Here is an 18672-nt window from a genome sequence, read left to right on the forward strand (position 1 = left end):
TTCTTCCAAACACAGAAAGCTGAAGGACTTTCACTCAGATTTTTGCAAGAGCAGAACCGAAGCTTTGAGCTGGAACGAACCCTCCTTCCGCCACTTTCAGTGCTTTGTTCACTGCCTCCCCAAGTGCTGGCCAGGGAAGGGCGTGTGGGACACACTCGAGGGGACTGGGGAAGAGCAGGGAGTCCGGGGTGGGCAGAGATGGCAGGGCCCAGGTGTCTGCTGGCTGAAAACAAAATCCTCAGAATTAAGTGGTATGAACCTGGGAGCTGTGTGACCGTGGCCAAGTTGCATGATATCTCTCTGAATGTGTTTCATCATTTGTAAACCGGAAATAATTGCATCTATGCTATGAGGAGTCCATGAGCTGTTAGCATAGTACCTGTCAATATGCTGGGCATCAAACATGTGATTGCTTCCTACACGCGCACACCCTCATGCATGCATGCATGCATAGTAAGAGTCAGTCTGGCATAGTTTTCAAAGTCGCAGGTTACAGAGATTATTTCCCTTTCCTGATACTTTTGAGATTTCGCCTCATCTCTTCTCTGTAAAAAATGGAGGTTGTTTCTTTATAATTATCTAAAAATAATTTAGTCAAATTGTCAGACTGTTTAAATAGAAGGGAAAGCGCTAGATAAATAGCCCGCTGGAGGACAGGTTAGGCAGGAGGGGGCTGAGCATGTAAACCCTCCTGAAGTGAGATTTGTGGAGCATGCACACTGCTGACCCCCAAAGTCCTGCCTGTTGGTAGTGTCTAGCAGAGTCCTGAGTGCGTGGAACAGGAGATTTGGACTCCGCTCTTCATCTGTTCTGCAGGTCACTGACCCAAGCCGGAGGGACCCGGACTCCTGGGCCCCAAGGGCTTGGGGACCCGCCCTGGGAGTTCCCCGAGCTGTGAGCATGGGGGAAGCTCTGTAGGTGATTAATCATATGGTGAGCTCATCCGAGTGCTGCCTGGCCTCGGCCTGGCCCTCTGGAAGTGCCCAGCTGGATTCTCGCCAGGCCGCCGTGCCTCAGAGGGAAAGAAGATACACAGACATCAAAACCCAAGTGATCGTGTAAGGGCTGCCTTCCTCGGGTGGTGCGTGGAGCCCCTCGTGTGCATGTGACCCCGTTGGGTTCCCCCGTGCCTGCCCAGGGTGCCGTGTGCCCAGGTGAGCACCTGGAGGTCAGCGTCCAGCCTCAGAGGAGGCAGAGCCAAGGTTCTGTTTAAGTCCGGGACAGACCTGTGCTCAGCCTCCTCAAGACAGCCTCTGGGCTGTGAGCAGCTGTGTGCGGGAGGCCTGCTTCTCTGAACTGGGCTGCGTGGAGCCTTGGGAAGTGAGCAGGCCGCTGCCACCTGGATCTGCGGCTTTCCCCAAGGGCTTCCACCCAGGCCCCACTGGCAAGCTCAACCCTGCTGGGTTTGGGCTCCCTGCTTCTGGCAGCCTGCTCGAGCCACGGCTCAGCCTGCAGGCCTGGCTGGCTGGGCCGGAGCCCTGACCCCACCCCCAGATCACAGGCGGATGCAAACTCAGACCCTCCTCCTCCAGCACTGGGAGCCCCTGGGCAGGGCACCGGCCCCCACTGAACACGGGGCCAGCGCCCTGGTGCCCACGAGACTGGTACTGGCACAGCAAGTTGACAGGCCCTGCCCTCCCCACCTGGACGCTGCTGCGTTGTGGACGAGAGGCCCCTCCTGGTCATTTTGGAACATATGTAGCCAACCCTAATGGCAGCAAAAGCTGTTTGTAAGTGGGGCGGCCCAAAGCCCCTCTCCCCTGCAGCCTGTGCTCTGCGCCCCTGCCTTCTCCCCCACCCCGCCTTTGGCCTCTTTGCAGGAGACAGGCCAGGCTGGAGGTGCCTCAGGGTTTCAGACAGCACTTCCCTGCAGCAAGCCTGGGGTGCCCGTGGGGGAAGGGGCCTGACCAAGACGTGCCCGGGAACCATCGGCATGAGTGGAGGCTCAGCGTGAGCTCTAGATAAACCCCAGACTGCCCAGGCTTCCCTGCCACGCCTGTGAGCTCAGTCTGGGCTCAGGCACCCACTGGACAGTGGGCACTTCCACCCTGCACTGAGGGCCTGGGCAGGCCCAGGAAGGTGCCGCAGTTTTGGTCTGAGGGGCAGCAGCCACTGAGGCACCAGCCTCTCCCAGCAGGTTCACATCTGCTCTTGGAACGAGTTCTTGGGAAAGGGAAAAGAGGGGAGATGAGATGGAGATGGCCGTGCCCCAGCGTCCCCAGCTGAGGGTTTGCTTCTTCCAGGCTCTGCAGCCAGGGCAGTGGCAGTGCTACAGGGCAGTCCTGCTTCTCAACCCCCCCCCCCCGCCATCCCAAGCGTGAGGAGGGTTGCGGTTTTGTTAGGTTTTTTTCCTGCCACTACAAACTGCTCTGCAACGTCTCTGAATCTTTTAGTAGCTTGGAGTCATGTGCAAGGGACAAAGGCCCCCCAAACAGGACTTTTTTCGCATACTGAGGAGTGAACCCAGAGGTGTGTACCCAGTAGGCAAGCACTGTGCCTCTGGGCTGGGTCCCCAGCGCCACCCCCAGGCTGGTCTCTGATGCTTGCTTTTTTTTTTGGTACCAGGGATCGAATTCGGGACCTTGTGCTTGCAAGGCAGGTGGCAGAACCACTGAGCCAAATCCCCAGCCCTCTGATGCTTTCTTTCTAGACTTATCCGAGTGAGTCCTGCACAGTGAGAAGTTACCATGGGACCCTGCCTCTTTCAGCACAAGCTCAGGGCTACAACAGGCTGGGTGACAAATGCCCCCAGAAGGCACTGCCTGCCTGAGGGTGAACACACAGCAAAGCCAGGCCAGGCTTGCTGAACCAGGAGGCATTAATTCTCAGAGATTGGTAGCATCAATCTAAGCTCTTAAATCCAAGACCTCCTGGAAGACCCCTGCCTGAGCATTGGCTGGTTTTACCATCTGCTGCAGAATACACTGGAAGCTATGTCCACGTGACTCTCCAGCTCTCCTTGTGTCCTCTTCCTGCCCAGTGGGCTCAGCAGCTTTGCTGGGCCTTTCCTTCCTGATGAGCATCCCATGACTGTCACAATTCCAGAATTCCACCATGTTCATAGCAGCTTCTTCCAAGGCTGCGGGCTCCTCTGCTAACAGAACAGCCGCAATACTGCCCTGTGCCAGCACCCCGGATGCCCCAGGGAACTAACTGCCTTGGAAGGATCTCCTCTTGTCCCTCCTGCCCAGTCTCCTGGCTGTTGCCCCTCACCCACTGTCTCAGGGCTGGAAGGAACCCATACCTAGCTGCTGACAGGCAGGAGTTGGTGAGTTGGGAGAGTCCCAGTGAGCTGGTGCCTGCTCTCGGGGCAGAGAACGGGAAGGAGCTCGCTGAGCCTGGTTCTTCATCTCCTAAATGGAGTTAGTTGTTGTGAAGGTCAGAACAAGGCCTTATGCCCCTGGCGACAGTACCTGTCGCATAGCAAGTTAGAACTGAAGGCACACCCCGGCCCTGTGTGTTTGCTGTCTGTGGAAGTGAACCCCCATCTCCTGGGGAGTGACGAAAGCCCTGCCAGCCAGCAGGAGTCCCCTGCCCCGAGTGCTGGCAGACGTAGGATGACTACCAGTCCATTCCCAGATCCTCGGACCAGGTCTGCTTGTGCCGTACCAGGTCCCCTCAGGGCTGGCTGGCGTCAGCTGGCTGACAGCCTCAGGTTCACACAGGAGGACCCAGGGCCCAGAAGAGACCTGTCCTGCCTGGGAAAGGTCCACAGGTACCCTGGTGCTTGGGCAGTGATGCAGGAACAGGGCAGTGAGATCAGGAGGTGCCCAGGCGCCCTCGGCCACACATCCAAGGCGTGGGAGGCCGCTGTTGTGTTGCCCGTTGCTCCCCTGGAGAAGCTGGAGGCCTGCAATGTAGTCTGATTCTGCTGGAGAAGCAGCCAGCATCAGACCCGGCCCCCAGTGCCACAGTGAGTGCAGACTTCCCCCAGAGGGCCGGGCTGAGTGCGATCCAGCCCCAGGGTAGAATTCCACCCTGCTGTCTGAGCTGGGCAAGGGGCCGGAGTCTGCTTCTGAGGCCTGTGGCTCCCTTGGTGAGACCTGCAGAGAAGCCTGTCCACCCAGCAGCCTCACCCCTGCCTGGACGGCAGCGTCCACCGGAGGCAGGAGGGTGAGTCTCACTGCGTGCTCCGTCGGCCTGCTCCCTGGCCCTGGAAAGCGCCTTTTCTGTTCAGGGTTTGGCAGCAGCCTCGGCACTGCCTGGCGCTGCCATTTCGCCCCCCGGGAAGCCCTGTGTGCTGTCCCGGGCGCGGGAGTCCTGGCGCGCATGCGCGGAGCTCCCTCCCGCTGGACTGTCCGGAGGTGCTCGCCGACCCGACCGGGGCAGCCCAGCGCAAGCACGCTCGTGGCCGTGCCCTTGGGGGACCCGTCCTCGGTGAGAACTGCGTCCAGAGGGAGGAGGCAGGAAGAGCACCCTTCTCCCCGGAGCCAGCAGGGCGGAGGCCCCGTGACCCCTGAACTGTCGGGGACTCCCTCCCTGGAGGGCCCTTCTGTTTGGGCCCCGAGTCTTCAGCCTTGGAAGAGATGTCTGTCGGAAGGCTGTGTCACCATGCTGTCCCTGCCCGGCCTGAGTCCTGCCCCTGAGTCCCTGGGCTCCCTGGACAGCTGCCCCCCCACGGGGAGTTCCTGGGGCAGGGCCTTTGCTCAGACACCTGCGTCCCTCCTGGAGTCCCGGCCATAGGCGCCCAAGGCCACGGTGCTGTAAAGCTGTCTCCCAGGAAAGGGGCCACGTGACCCACCCGACAGACCAGGAAAGGGAGCCCACAGGGCAGGGTGTTTGCCAGTGCGGAGGCAACGTCAGACCCCCGGCCCAGGCCTCACTGAGTGCAGCCTCAACTTGCTTTCCTCCCAGCAGGTCTCCGTGCCTGTCTCTCTCTCTGTCTCTCTCTTTTTTGTTGTGACTGTTTTTGAGACAGAGTCTTGCTGTGTTGTCAAGTCTTGCTGTGTTCATCTCAAACTCCTGGATCCAAGTGACCTTCCCGCCTCAGCCTCCCAAGGAGCTGTAGCACCTTTGTGCACCATTGTGCGCCACTCCCAGCATTTGCCTTAGGGTGTCCCCTTTAGCCTCTGCCCGGAGTGCTCCTGTGCCACTATGTCTCCAAGTGAAATAGTGGATGTGGGGCCACAGCAGGGGCAGCGCCTCCCTGGCCTTCCCAGGGAGCTCGCTGCGCGAACTGCCCACCTCTGGCTGCCCTGCTCCAGGGGGAGACCTGCAGGGCGGGGCAACTGCGCCTTCCTCTGGGCCTGCTCAGCCTCCCCCAGTCCTTGGAGGTCTCGCAGCAGGAGCTAGGAGCAGCGTCACCCTTTGTCTCGGGCCTCGAGTCTGCCGCCTCACTGAAGGCTGGGAGCGGCCTGAGCCCGGGCAGCGGGACAGTGCTGGGGGTGACAGCTGGCAGGCCAGCAGGAAGGGGCCTTTTCCTTAGGCAGATGTTGCTTGGAGGCTGGGTGACGAACAGAGATGACAGCGGGGCTGCTGTCACCCAGCGTGCACAGACTTTTCTCTGTCAGGCAGGACTGGGTGCCTCGGGCAGGGAGTGGGGAGCTGCTTGTGGGGCTCCTTGGGGCCGCTCCTCAGCACAGAGCCGCCTGGGTGCTTTGCTCTCTGCTTGGCTGCTCCTGGTCCCGCTGTCTGTCGGGCTCCGGAACTGTTTCCCACTCTTCCTCCTCCCTCTGGGCCCTTGGCCACCTCCCTGTCCCGGCCTTACTAAAGTAACTCAGGGCCTCTTTTTCTATGGAAATGTTTTCTGCTGCAGGGAGAGGAGGGAGGGAGGTTTGTTTGTTTGCTTTTTTATTTTTGGTAATTCTTTCCTTTGCAGTAAGCTAAACCCCGGCCTTTTTTATTTCTATTTTGAAACAGGGTTTCTGTCTTAAATTGCCCAGGTTGGACTCAAACCTGCGACCCTCTGGCCTCAGCCTCCCTCAGTCCTGGGATTATGTAGATGAAGATTTGAATCTCCCAGCCTTCTCCTTCCATCTTGGATGCTCGGGGCCAAGGGGAAATAGTTGGGTTTTTGGTCCTGGGGATGGAACTTGGGTCCTTGCCCTCGCGAGGCAGGTGGCAGCACCACTGAGCTACATCCCTGGCTCTCCAAGGGGAAATAGCAATAACGGTTGTGTATTGATGGTGCAAACAAAGTAAAGGTTCTCAGTAAATCTTAGTTCTCTCTGCTCCGAGGACCCGTCCTCCTCAGACAGGTACCAGGTACTGGCGGGCCTGGCTGCTCAGCCTAAGAAGGAAGACAAAGGCAGCTGTGGGCTCTTTGCTTGTCCTGAGGCCCAGGGTGGGAGGTGTTCTCCCTTTGAAACCCCCCTCAAGCCACTTGCAGGCAGGAGGTGTCTGTGACCGCCTGTCTGCAAACACTGTGCAGTGACAGGGCAACAGCCTCGCCAGTCTCCCCCAGAGGCACCGCTGCTGTCTGCTTGAAGGGGGTCGGCCGTCCCACAGCCCCCGAGGGAGCGAGAGATTGGGAGTACCTTGCCCCCCGCTGTCCCGCTGTTACCCACCGGAGCTGCGGGGCCTTCTTCCCTGAGGCCCCCAGCATTGGCCCAGCCTCTGTCACGTGGGACGACACAGCTACTGGGTGCCACACAGATTCTGGTGGCAAGGTCCTCAGAGCCCACGCAGGGCCTGGCACCATGCGCAGGGCGGCTCTGGGCCACTGGCCACAGACTGTGCTACTGTGCTCGGAGTTCATCCTGACCAGAAAGTGGTGGCAGCTTAGTGGCAGTCTTTCTAATTAGCGCTTTTTGTTTGCTTGTTTCCAGAGCAAATCATGGAGGAAAATAAAACACATGGTGCACTGGTCTCCCTTTGTCATGTCCTTCAAGAAGAAGTACCCCTGGGTCCAGCTGGCAGGACACGCAGGTAGTGGCACTCCTAGACGGCCAGCAGGGACCGGTTCTCGGGAGGGGTTCTCGGGAGGCAACTGCAGAGGCGGGAAGGGCGGGTCCCGACCGTGCTCCTGCAGCGCGGGCCTCAGCTCGGCTTCTCTCCGAGTTTCCAGTCTGAGGCTGCCACCTGCAGGTGGCCCGCAGACGTGCGAGGGGCCTTTCTAGAGCCGGGCCGCCCTGTGCTGCACCACACATCCTCCCTCCCTCTGTACCTCTCACTGTCTCTAGCGCTTTCAATCTTTCTCTTTCTCTCTCAAGCTCTCTTCCAATTTTACTCGGTAAAACAGATGAAGTCCTCAGTCTTTAGTTTGCCCACCACTTGTCACCCTGGACAAAGAGGCAAAGCTTACGGCCTCCCTGAGCTCCTGCTGTACACCTGCGTCACCATGGCCCTAGGGTTACAGCCTTAATGCAGCGTAGTCTCTGCCGAAGGAGCTTGCGGCTGGTGGAGGATGCAGGCAAGTCACCCACAGCTGCAGGATGGCGAGAGGCGCCGGGCAATGCCCTGTCACCCACCAGTGACGGGGAGGGGGGCAGCTGAAGCCGAAGCTCCAGAGTCACCCGGCCCACAGGTGGACCCTCTGGCAAGGGTAGTTAGCGGCTGCTGGTGGGCCTTCCTGGCTTTACTGGCCTTCGGGTTGTTGCGAGCCAGCACTGTCTGACACCTCATTGGTCCAGCCCAGGGCCCGTGGCCGGACACCCTGAGGGTGTGGTCCAGAAGGAGTTGCTGCCTCAGAGGCCCAAGTCCAAGCTCTCTCTGTCCCCCGTCCTGGCACCCAGTTCTGCCGAGACCGGGAGCCACCCACGTTGCCAGAGAAGCGGAGCTGGGACAGGCGGGCAGCGCAGTACGGAGGGGCCAGGTTTCTCATGCAGCCCCCTGCTGCCCCCGCCCCGGATAAGGAGGGCGGGGCTGAGAGGCTCGGGGGTCCTCAGTGAGCAGGGTCGGGACTCAGACTTCTCCCCTTGAGGTGCTGCCCACGGCCAGGCCCCGCCACATCTTCAGGCCCAGCTTAGCCAGCTCTGCGGCAGCTCGAGGCCCGTGCCGCCAGGTGCCGGGCCCCAATGGGCGGCACCAAAGCCTCCAACCTCCCACGCCCCGCCCCGCAGGGAGCTTCAAGGCCGCCGCCAATGGCCGCATCCTGAAGAAGCACTGCGAGTCGGAGCAGCGCTGCCTGGACCGGCTGATGGCCGATGTGTTGCGGCCCTTCGTGCCCGCCTATCACGGGGACGTGGTGAAGGACGGCGAGCGCTACAACCAGATGGACGACCTGCTGGCCGACTTTGACTCGCCCTGCGTGATGGACTGCAAGATGGGCATCAGGTGAGGCCCCCCTCAGGGGCCACCGACGCCCAGAGGCAACCGGGACCCCGCCGCCCCATAGCATCGGGCTGGGGGCCTGGCCTTGCCCCTCCCCAGTGGGCTGGGCGCGGCGACCCCCCGGGGTGGGCGGACAGAGCAGCCCTCTCAGGGGCCGGGCTGGGGGCAGGTGAGGAGGGAGGAGAGAGCCGCGGCAGAGCCACTTGTGCTGAGGCTGCGAGGGTCACTGGGCTGTGGCCCCCCACCCAGGGGCTCGGGCTCAGCGTGGCATGTGCCAGGAGAGACGAGACGAGCTGAAAAAGAGAAAGGGAAGAGGCAGGAGGAGGCGGCGTGCACTGACCGGCTGCCCTGAGCTGGGCGCCCCTGCCCGTCCCCCTCGGCCATTCCTTCCCAGGAGCGCATGCGTGGCTCCACCCAGGGGGACAGTGCGACCAGGCTGGCCGCTCCCAGGACGAGCGCCTGTGGCTGTGCGCGTCCTGCAGGGCCTGGCTCTGGCTGCAGGCGCCCAGGCTGGATGTGGACCCGGGCTTCCTTGCCAATCACAGGCAAGGAAGATGAGCTCAGAGCCCAAGCCTGGGATGCTTGTAGTGGTTTCGTCGTGTTAGAAACACGCAGGAAACTGAGAAAGCGGGGTGCGAGAGACAAACCGGGAGAGGAGTGGTCAGGCTCCCTCCTGTCCCCCTCACCCCTCCTGGGAGTCCTGTCCCAAACTCGGGCCCTGCCAGCTGGCTGCATGGAGCTCCCTTGGCCTCCGGGCAGGGATGGGGCTTGGGGACCCTGGTGCCTGCTCCTGCACTGTCCTTGGCCTGGCCACTTCCCCATAGGGGCCCCACAGGGAACGGGGGAAGCAGAGCGTCCCTCCAGCCACCTCACGGCCACTGCTCTTCTGCACAGTCCTGTTTCTGTGCCCAAAGTGCCCCAACCCTGCCCGGTGCAGGACGCGCATGCTTGGCGGGAGGCCGCCCCTCTCTCGCAACCTGGACAGTGGAGGGCTGGTCCTGCCTGTGGCGGCCGTTGAGCACTGCGTCTCAGCAACGTGAAGCAGCCAGGCCACGTGGTGTCTGTGCAGATGCCCACACGAGGGCGCCCTACATGACAGACTGGGCGTTACTCCCGCCTCCTGCTGCTGCCCCCCCACCTGCCTGCTCCCCAGGAGGCTGCAGGGAACAGGAGGCTCCCCCACCCATCCCCGAAGCTGCCCTGTCCTCTTACTTTGGCAGCTTCTCTGGCATGGAACCCCAGGCTCTTGGGAAGGACCTGGGTGACCAGCAGTTCAGCAGGGCAGGGGCAGCAAGAGAAGCACTCGTGGGGGGGGCTCCCCCAAACCTGTGCCACCGCGCCAGGCCCCCTGCACATGAGTCCCGAGGACACCTGTGTGCTCTGGGTGCTGCTTTCCTCACACTCCCACAGCTGCCCAGGAGGCAGGTTGGCTCTGTTTTGAGCAGGATTCCAACACCGCCATGGATGTCGCCAGGGCCACCCAGCCAAACAGCAGCAAAGTGAAGCTGTGCTCCAGCTTTGCACGGCTGTACCCCAGCCCGGCGCGGCTGACTTCTAGGAGTCACGGGCCGCTCTCCTGGCAGCGGAGGGTGGTACAAGCGTGTGTGTGTGCTGCCGGGCTGTTCCTGGGTTTGGGACTCCCATGGAGAGTTGGCGACCACCTGAACCAGGGGCCCCGGTCTTGGGCTGCTGTGGATGGCCACAGTCTGCCCCTTCTTGGAGAAAGGCCCTGTGAACAAGGATTTGACTTCAAAGTCTGCTTCCTGTTGAAGGAACTGTTGAGGGCCCTGTGCAGCCAGCGCCACGTGCAGGCCTGGGAGCACTCGAGGGAGCACTGAGCATGGCACCCTGGCCCCACTGCATGCACGGATCCACGGCCAGCCTGGCCACTGAGCTGGCCTCGCATGCACAGTGGTGGTGTGTTTGTGTGTGTGTGTGTGTGTGTGTGTGTGTGTGTGTGTGTGTAAGGTGCGTGCATGCTTTTGCATGTGTGCTAGTGCCCACCCAAAAGTTCAAGACCTCCACCCAAGGTCCTTGTCATCCGAAATGTCCTAAACCACCAGGCCCAGGTCACACCCGGGATTTCGTTTCTTCCCTTTTCCTTGTTGGTGAAAATAGCACCGACAACAGTGGTTTCTGAAAACCTACCTTTGTGAGGTGCAGGTCTTTGTTCAGATCATTCTCGGTACCATCCCACCAGATGGGAGCAGGGGTGGTGGGCGGCATTGTGACAAGGCCTAGGAGCAGGCAGGAAGTGTGAGAGGCCAGAAGGCAGAGGGGCGGCCTCCAAGGGCAGCTCCCGCCCACACAGGGCAGAGGGAGACCGCTTCCCCATCCTGCAACAGCCCTGCTGATGTCAGCGGCCCGGTGGCAGCAGGCTGTCGAGGGGAGACCAGGGCAGCACTGGTGGGAGCTTCGGGGGCTCTGGGGCAGAGAGCAGGCGGCACAGCCCAGGGACAGCAACCCACAGCCCAGGGACTCAGTTGCTTCCCCAGGGCCTTGGTCCTCCACAGCTCAGCCAGCCCCCTCCTGCGCGTGTGCTCTGCAGGGTAGAGGGATGCGCTCTGGGGGATGCTTTCTCAGAGGGTCTGGCCTCAGGAAGGGGCAGCCCCAGAGCCCCAGGCTTGCCTCCCCAGCCCCGAGCTGCTTCTCCCCACAGTGCTGTGGCACTTTCGAGCCACCTCCTGGCTTGCCCTTCAGAAAGACCCTGAGACATCTGAGCAGGGAGCTGGGGCAGGGGCACAGAAGGGTCTGACCCGCCCTTGGGCCGTTCTGCTGCCCGCCTCCCTGGGTCTCCGTGGAGCAGCCACGGGGCTCCAGGATGGCCTTGGATCCTCAAGGCTGTCCCTTCCGAAGTCTGTCCCTGAGGGGCGGGCCTTGTCCGGGGCTGCAGACTGACCCGACCCGGGGCCTCGGCCAGCGGCCGGGCCTCACACAGCCTGCCCCCAGGACATACCTGGAGGAGGAGCTCAGCAAGGCCCGGAAGAAGCCCAGCCTGCGGAAGGACATGTTCCAGAAAATGGTCGAGGTGGACCCCGAGGCCCCCACTGAGCAGGAGCGGGCCCAGCAGGCCGTGACCAAGCCACGCTACATGCAGTGGAGGGAAACCATCAGCTCCACGGCCACCCTTGGCTTCAGGATCGAGGGCATCAAGGTGGGACTCCCAGGGGGATGACGGGCCCAGGCCCCACCCGGGTGCAGCGGGACTGCCCTCGGCTAGGCGTCAGGCCGCTTCCCTCAGAGCAGGGGCCCTGGGTCTCCCCTCGCTGTCTGGTCTTGAGCTGCCTGTCTCTGGGCCCAGCCCTGAGTCGAGGGCGGGCAGCTAGGAACCCATCTCCCCGGCTGAAGCAAAGGAGGCTCCCGCCAGCCTCCCTCCCATGGCATCTCGAGCCAGCTGCTTCTAGTGGCAGTGTCTCCCCAGCGACCACCCTTCTTTTGAAGGCAGAGCTGTGATGAGACACTGGCTGCCTTTAGCCTGGGATGGACAGGCATCTGTGCCAGGCTCCTTCCAGAGCCACCCCTGCCCTGTGTCCCTAGAGAACAGGTCCCCTGGCTTAGCAGGGCCCAGGTGCGGGCCCAGGACACCAGGAATGGGAGCCATGGACCAGGATGGAGATGGGAGGCAGGATCAGACCTGCCTTCAGGGAACCCTGTGCAGTATTCCCCTGAGCCCAGGTGGATCCCGAGCCCCGAATCGGGTGCCTGAAGCCACAGACGACAGTACAGGCTGTGCACGCCCTGTCCCTCCTCCACCCACACTGTGGTAACCCTTAATCTGCAAATCCTGCAGCTTGTGGTATGAAGCAGAGCTAGCAGGAGTTTCCTTCTCCTCCATGGCAACTCACGGGTACATGTGTTTTGCCATAGATTTTAGCAGCCTCAGCACGGGATGTTTTGCTTTCCTTGTTAAGTAGAGAACATTCAACTTCTCATTTCCAGGCAGCACTTGAGGGCCTCTATTTGACCTGACCCTGCTTTGGGGCCATTACTGAGCAGGATGCAGGTGGCTTACGTGCACCCCGGGGCACAGCAGTAGTCGCCTGCTGACCCCGTGGCGGAGGGCCCATGGGCGGGAGTGCACAGCAGGAGCAGGAGCAGGAGCCCAGCCCAGCAGTGGCCCCTGCAGAAAGTGCGGCATCCCCTGCTGCCTGTGCTCAGGGTGGGGGCCGGGGCCACACTCCCCTGTTCTCCGCCCTGCTGCCCTCTGCCTGGGATGTTGGGCCACCCCTGTGTGCTCTCCGGGCCCAGGACAGCCACCTGCGCCTGGCACGTCCACCTCCTCGTCCTGCACTGCGCTGCACTGCCCTGGCCAGGCCGGGCCAGGCTGTCGGGGGGGACGGGGCTCCCCACCTGCCGACCCCTGCCGACCCCTCTGGGGGCACTGTCCCTCCGCAGAAAGACGACGGCTCTGTGAACCGCGACTTCAAGAAGACCAAGACAAGGGAGCAGGTCGCCGAGGCCTTCAGGGAGTTCACAAAAGGAAACCGCAACATCCTGGTGAGTCGGGCCGGCCCTCAGCAGCCTTCCCGGCATCCCACCCCTTAGGACAGTGGCCCTGCCAGGGCACGCAGCTCCTGCCGCCCCCGGGCGCTGTGCCAGGTGCCCCTCACACCCTCTTTGTAGCCCTCTGCTGTGGGCTCTGGGCCCATGCGGGTGGGAAACGGGAGGTCGAGGACACAGACCCGCCAAGGGCGGAGCTGGGTTCTGCAACCCAGTCTGCCTGACTCGCCAGGCCATCTGCGCCTCGTCCCACTGCATCCCCGCAGGCCCGTCAGTCGGCCATGAGCCTGGGCTGGGGCATGCGCACCACACTGCGATTCCCTCCACACTTGCTGCGTGGCCCCAGGCCCGGGCATGTCATGCTGCACAAGCAGCTGTGACAGTCAGAGAACCACGTGCACTGGGACGTAGACCCAGGACCCCCCACGAGAGCCCCTGCTGGTGCGTGCCCCAGGCCTCCTGGGTCCCTGAGACCCAGGGCCTCAGCATTGCTGCCCCAGGGGTTGCTTCCAGAAGGGCTCATTCGTGCTGCCAGGCACCCTGGGGCTGCCAACCGGCCCTGTCAGCCTGTGCTGTGGCTGAGCCGAGGGATCGGAGGAGCTCTGGGTGTCGTGTGTCCCTCCGGCTTTCTGTGGGCCTGGGTGCTGAGACCCACAGAGCCAGCCCCTGGGGAGGACAGGTGCCCCCCGGAGCCCGGTGGGAATGCTGTGGGAGTTGGCGGGGCGCTGCGGAGAGGCCGCTGGTGTCAGCAAGGCCAGGGTGGCTGCTCCTGGATCTGCCTCCTCGCTGGGACGGTCCAGGGTGCTGGCCCTCCTGGGGTTCCTGGCAAGTGGGTGTCATTCTGGAGCTGCTCTCCCCTGCACCTCCTGCTCTCAGGACTGTGGAACGGAGAAAGGGTGGGGCCCAGAGCGGGGTCAAACCACCCTCACCTTCTCGGGCCTCAGTTTCCTTGTGGGTAGATGCAGAAGTGGAATAAGTGAACCTCATTTGTGCCTCTGAATGGGGCTCAGTGGAGCTTAAAACCCCCCTCCCCCCTCTGTGTGTGCAGCTCGCTCATCTTTCTGTTCCAGGTCGCCTACCGGGACCGGCTGAAGGCCATTCGAACCACCCTAGAAGTTTCTCCCTTCTTCAAGTGCCATGAGGTAGGCACAGTGCCTCTGCTCTCTGGCGGCAGACAGCTTGCATGCCAAGCGAGTCTAGAGGCCTCCGTAGCTCAGGGTGGCTGTGACCAGAGCCACCGCCCAGGATCAGCCCTTGGCTGTCCCAGGGAACCCTGTCTTAGTGCAGCTGGGTCGAGACTCGGCTCTGCTCCCTGCATCTGTTTGTTCAGGACACCTGTTGGCAGGGCTTCCTCCCCGCTGCCAGGAGTCAGGGCAGAGGTGCTCTGCATTCTGGAATGGCCACCTGCCCTACTGCTGCCCCGAGAGGCTCAGAGAAGGCCTGGAGCAAGGCTGGCAGGGCTCTGCCACTACTCGATAGCCGGGCTGGGCCTCCCATCTGCTGCCGCCTCAGGGACATTGCTCCAGAGACTGAGCCACCTGGGGGAGGCTCTGGAAATGGTCAACAGGTCCGCTTTACAAGAGCCCAACAGGGGCCGTCCAGGGCTCCTAGCACCGTGTGTGTGCACCACACACAGATGCACATCCATCACATGTGCGCGCGCACGCACATACACACACAGTTACAGCCTCCTAGCACATGCACTCCTGGAAGGGTCCACACCGTGTGAGGTGGGTCCAGGCTCCAGCAGACTTGCAGCTCTCTGGGAGTGCAGTCCCTGGAGTGCCCTAGTGGAGAAAGCCTCAGCCTGACGCTGTTCCTGGAGAAGGCTGCAGACTCACAGGAGGAGCTGGAGACAGAGTCCTGGGTACCTGGGAGGAGGAGCGTCCTGGGGACAGCACTCTACACCTCTATGCCTACGAGCACCGGCCCTTCCCTGGGTGGAGACCGAAGACCTCACCTGGGGTTCCATTCCCCACTTGCCTCTCTGCAAGGGCCTGCCTGGCCCACTATGTGTGGTGGCCCCGGCAGGGTGCCCAGACGGTGCTTGGGTCCCCAGGGGTCCAGCTGGTCTCACTCTGACTGCAGAATCTGTTTTAGTCCCGTTGCCCTCCGAATGCCCTTTCCCGCTTGGTCCCAGACCCCTGCTGCTCCTGGGGCCTCTATTCCTTGCTGGTGAGTGTCCTTGTACCCCCAGCAGAGTCCTCTTGCTTCCGCCCACCTCCCTGGAGGACAGGAAGCTGCCTGACAGCTTAGACCCCAGGCTGAGGCTGGGCACATTTCAGGCAGAGCTGCCCTGTGCCTGACAGAAGGATCTCCTGCTCCTGTGGAAGACTCTACCCTTGCCCAGGGTGGAGGGAGGGCTTGCTGTCCCCAGGGGGATGGTGGGACAAGGCCTGGGGCCAGGCGAGGAGGCCCTGCTGGACCTGTGGAGCCAGAGTCCACAGGGGCTTGTGTTGCCGGGCCAGGGTCCTTTCCTCACCCCCGCAGTAGGGCCTGGAGTCTCCGGGCCCCTCTTCGGAGCTATGGCTCGGGGTGTTGGGGAAGAGCGAGCCCGGGAGGGAAGGCGTGGCCCCCGTGCGGTTGTGGTCCAGAACGGCGGTGAGTGTGGCGGCCAGCGCTGGTCTGCAGTTCCACGCCCCTCCCCGCTGCTCCCAGGTCTCACGCAGGGTCCCGTGGGCGCTGCCCAGGAGTGGTCCTCTCCAGCCAGCCTGGCTGCCTGGCTGAAGAGGGAGCAGAATGGCAGGTCCCAGGTCATCTGGCTCAGGGCTCCAGCGAGCAGCCTCTCCTCTGCCCCTCCAGGTCATTGGCAGCTCCCTGCTCTTCATCCACGACAGGAAGGACCAGGCCAAGGTGTGGATGATCGACTTTGGGAAGACCACGCCCCTGCCGGAGGGCCAGACGCTGCTGCACGATGTGCCCTGGCAGGAGGGGAACCGGGAGGACGGCTACCTGTCCGGGCTGAACAACCTCATCGACATCCTGACGGAAATGTCCCAGGGTGCCCTGCTGGCCTGAGGCCGCCGCTCTGCTCCCTGCGCCTCCCTGCTCCTTGACTTGCTCCCGGCACCTGGGCCCAGCCCCAGAACTGACCCTCCCTCGCTGCACAGCAAGACCCCTTGCAGCAGAGAGGCCTGCTCTTTGTAAATAGTCACCTCCTAGGAGACTTGACAGGCCAAGGCTCCGCTTCCCTTACCAGATAGTTGGGTTAGAGCTGGCAGGGTGTGGGGTCCCTGGGACCCCTGGCTCTGGGAGACCCCGGAAGCACAGGCCCAGAGTGGGCTACTGTGGGGCCTGCTGCCCCCTGGTGGCCAGAGTGTAGCACTCCCTCCCAGAGAGGCCGGCATCCAGGCCACGCTCCCCAAATTCTGGGAAAGCACATGTGGGAGCAGAGGACTCCCCAGTGAACAACCCCGGGTGCCCAAGGTGCCCCGGAGGCCTTCTTAGGGCTGAGGTGGAAACCACCCTGCTCTGGCAGAAGCCGGCTTGGCAGTGTTCTCTGCCGCAGGCCTCGCTAGGAGGGGCCAGGCAGGAGCTGTGTTCCTCCGTCTGGGATTCTGGCCCGGTTTCGGAGGGAGCGCTGTGCAAAGCTGAGCATCCAGAGAGGCCGCTGCTGCCTCCAGAACCACTGCTCACAGCCTTTCTGGGGCCTTCCACTCTCACCGTGCTGTTCCAGGTCCAGGGCTGGGTGGGGCTGATCTGGGCACAGATCGGGGGGCCTGCAGTGCCTGCTCGGCAGAGGATGCTGTCCCTTGTGCCCTCGCACCCCTGGTGCTGGTCAGCCCTGCCCACTTCCATGGGCTCCTTTCAAATAGTTGGGGCGGGGTCTAGGCCAGTGCCAGGCCAGAAGGAAGCAGGGTCCTGGTGAACTGGCATTATTTCCACACTTTCTCTGAAATAAGCCTTACAACCTGAAGGGCTCAGACCCGTGCTCCGCAGGTAGTGTGTGTGACTCCCAGGGCACGTGCTGGGTGCCCTGGGAAGCCCCAGGCCTCTTCCTGGAGGCCCTGGCTGCCTGGATTCCTGGGGGCCATTGGTGACTAAAGTCAGTCTGGTTACTGAGAAGAATGTGCAATTTGCATGATATTTTAAGAACTGAGCCCCTGGCCCCTCGGGCCTTGCTAGCCCTCCATGCCTGTCGGAGGTTCGCTGGGTCACAGGCCAGCGAGGCTGCTGGAGACACTGCCGGCAGCAGTGGGACAGTATGTACCTGGTGGGTTGCTCCAGGGGGTCCCGGGGGCGGGGGGCTACTAGTCGGCCCGCATGACAAGTGTTTCCCCTTTCGTGCCAGGTGGGTGAGTGAACGTTGGCGGGGCCGGGGTGGGACCCAAGAGGATGTGTAAGTATAGATTTTTAGAAAGGAAATCACTTAAACGTCCTGGTTCCTGTTCAGAGCTGCGGTACCCATGTGGGCTGACTTGCTGATGGTCACACCCTGCCTTGCTGAGCCTGAGCTGTGACAGCGCGTGATCGGGAGGCAGGCGGGTGGGGGGAGTGCCACACAGGCCCGAGACGCGGGAGCTGGCAGGGCCCTCAGGGTGTGGGCCACAGGTGGGGGCTGTGCTTCAGCCATCTTCAGGGAAGTGACCCCGCGAGCTCAGAGCTGGCCAGAAGTTACCCCGGGCGATCTGAGAAAACTGTTTGCTAAAGCAAGCTGATTCCACGAGCAAAGCTGCAGGGCCGGTTTAACCTGTGGAAGAGAGCAGAGCTTCCCCAGCACTTGGAGGCACCAGCTCCTCGCAGCCCGGGCACTTACGCAGATAGATGATCATTTGTTCACGGGCCAGAGCCGCTTCTGAGGCCAGGGCGGGGCTGCTGCCCACCGAGCGGCGTGGGGAGGCCTCCTGCAGGCCCGCTCTGCTGCCGCGTGCTCCATTCTGCCCAAGTTCGGTGTGCCGCGCCGGCCCCTCACCACTTCTGCCTCTCCGGCCCTGCCCTGCCCGGCCCTGCTGTCCGCCCGCCCCATGCGGCTGAGGGCAGGACGCCCCTGCGAGGAGCAGGGCTCCAGGCCCGGCATCGGCACTGCTTGGCATGCTTGGGAGCGTCCCTCGCCTGCTTCCCCTGTAGTGTCCCGTGAGAAGTTTTTAAGTTATATTTATTATGTTGGTTTTTAGAAGTGACACAGAACACTAAGACTGATAGGCTGGGCTCTGTTCTTCCCTTCGCGCCCGGCTGCTCGGAGCTTCTTTCGCACTCGGCGCCGCCGCAGTGGCCTCTTCCGCCTCGGCTGTGTTTAGCCCCCAGTCCACCGGTGCGCACAGAACCTGGCCCTCGCTCCAGGTGCTGCCATCGGTGCCTTTTCCCGGGAGGGCTGTCTCCCCGAGGAGCTCCCCTCTGCACCCTCCTGGGAACTGTGGGACCTGGGACTGAGACCCTGGCCCAGCCTCCCTAATAAAGGCCCTGGAGACCAGCGCTGGCTGCAGTGTGATCCTTCTGACCCCAGCCCTGGGGCTGGGCTGGGGGTCTTGGGAACCCAGAGGAGCTTCTTCAGAGGAGCCCCCGCCTCTGGAGGCCATGGCTCCGGCGTGTGGAGCCTCACTCCGCGTTTCCCGGGTCACTTCTGTGAATAGGCTCTGGAGTCTGTTGTACAGATGAGGAAACTGAGGCTTGGACTGGGTGCCGGGGGAACGGAAACTTGAACCCAGAATGCCTGGACTCAAGACCATTCCCGCTTGCTTCTTTCACGGCGGCGTCTGCAGGCAGAGCCCTGGCTCACCTCATCTCTCTGGCCTGAACACCGGACTCAGCACTCGGCCACTGCCCAGAGTGTTCAGTGGGTCGGGCCAGGTTGGTCGGGCACAGCCTGAGTGCAGAAGCCTGGCCGCAGGGGAAGCATCCCGGAGGTCACCTGTCGTGTGCTCCCCTTGGGCCTCTCCAGCCCTGGCTTCCTGGGGACTCATTGACAGAACGCAGAATCCTTTACTCGGGACAGGGCTATGTCCTCTGCGTCACTTTTGGGAG

The 18672-nt window shown here is 62.4% G+C and overlaps 1 protein-coding gene across 1 annotated transcript in view; it reads left to right on the forward strand.

Annotated features, from left to right (window-relative positions):
* Itpkb (inositol-trisphosphate 3-kinase B) overlaps positions 1-18121 on the forward strand; it is an 83624-nt gene extending 65503 nt beyond the window's left edge. The window contains exons 3-8 of the mRNA XM_004861990.4: positions 6768-6867; positions 8001-8214; positions 11161-11365; positions 12607-12708; positions 13782-13853; positions 15514-18121. Coding sequence (XP_004862047.2) covers positions 6768-6867; positions 8001-8214; positions 11161-11365; positions 12607-12708; positions 13782-13853; positions 15514-15729 — 909 coding nt within the window. The 3' untranslated portion in view covers positions 15730-18121. The remainder of the gene's footprint in view (positions 1-6767; positions 6868-8000; positions 8215-11160; positions 11366-12606; positions 12709-13781; positions 13854-15513) is intronic.
* The last annotated feature ends 551 nt before the right edge of the window (positions 18122-18672 follow it).

Source organism: Heterocephalus glaber, unplaced genomic scaffold, assembly GCF_053883595.1.
Source record: "Heterocephalus glaber isolate CG9 unplaced genomic scaffold, H.glaber_assembly_v1.0 deba00001600, whole genome shotgun sequence".
In the NCBI taxonomy this organism is placed as follows: domain Eukaryota; kingdom Metazoa; phylum Chordata; class Mammalia; order Rodentia; family Bathyergidae; genus Heterocephalus; species Heterocephalus glaber.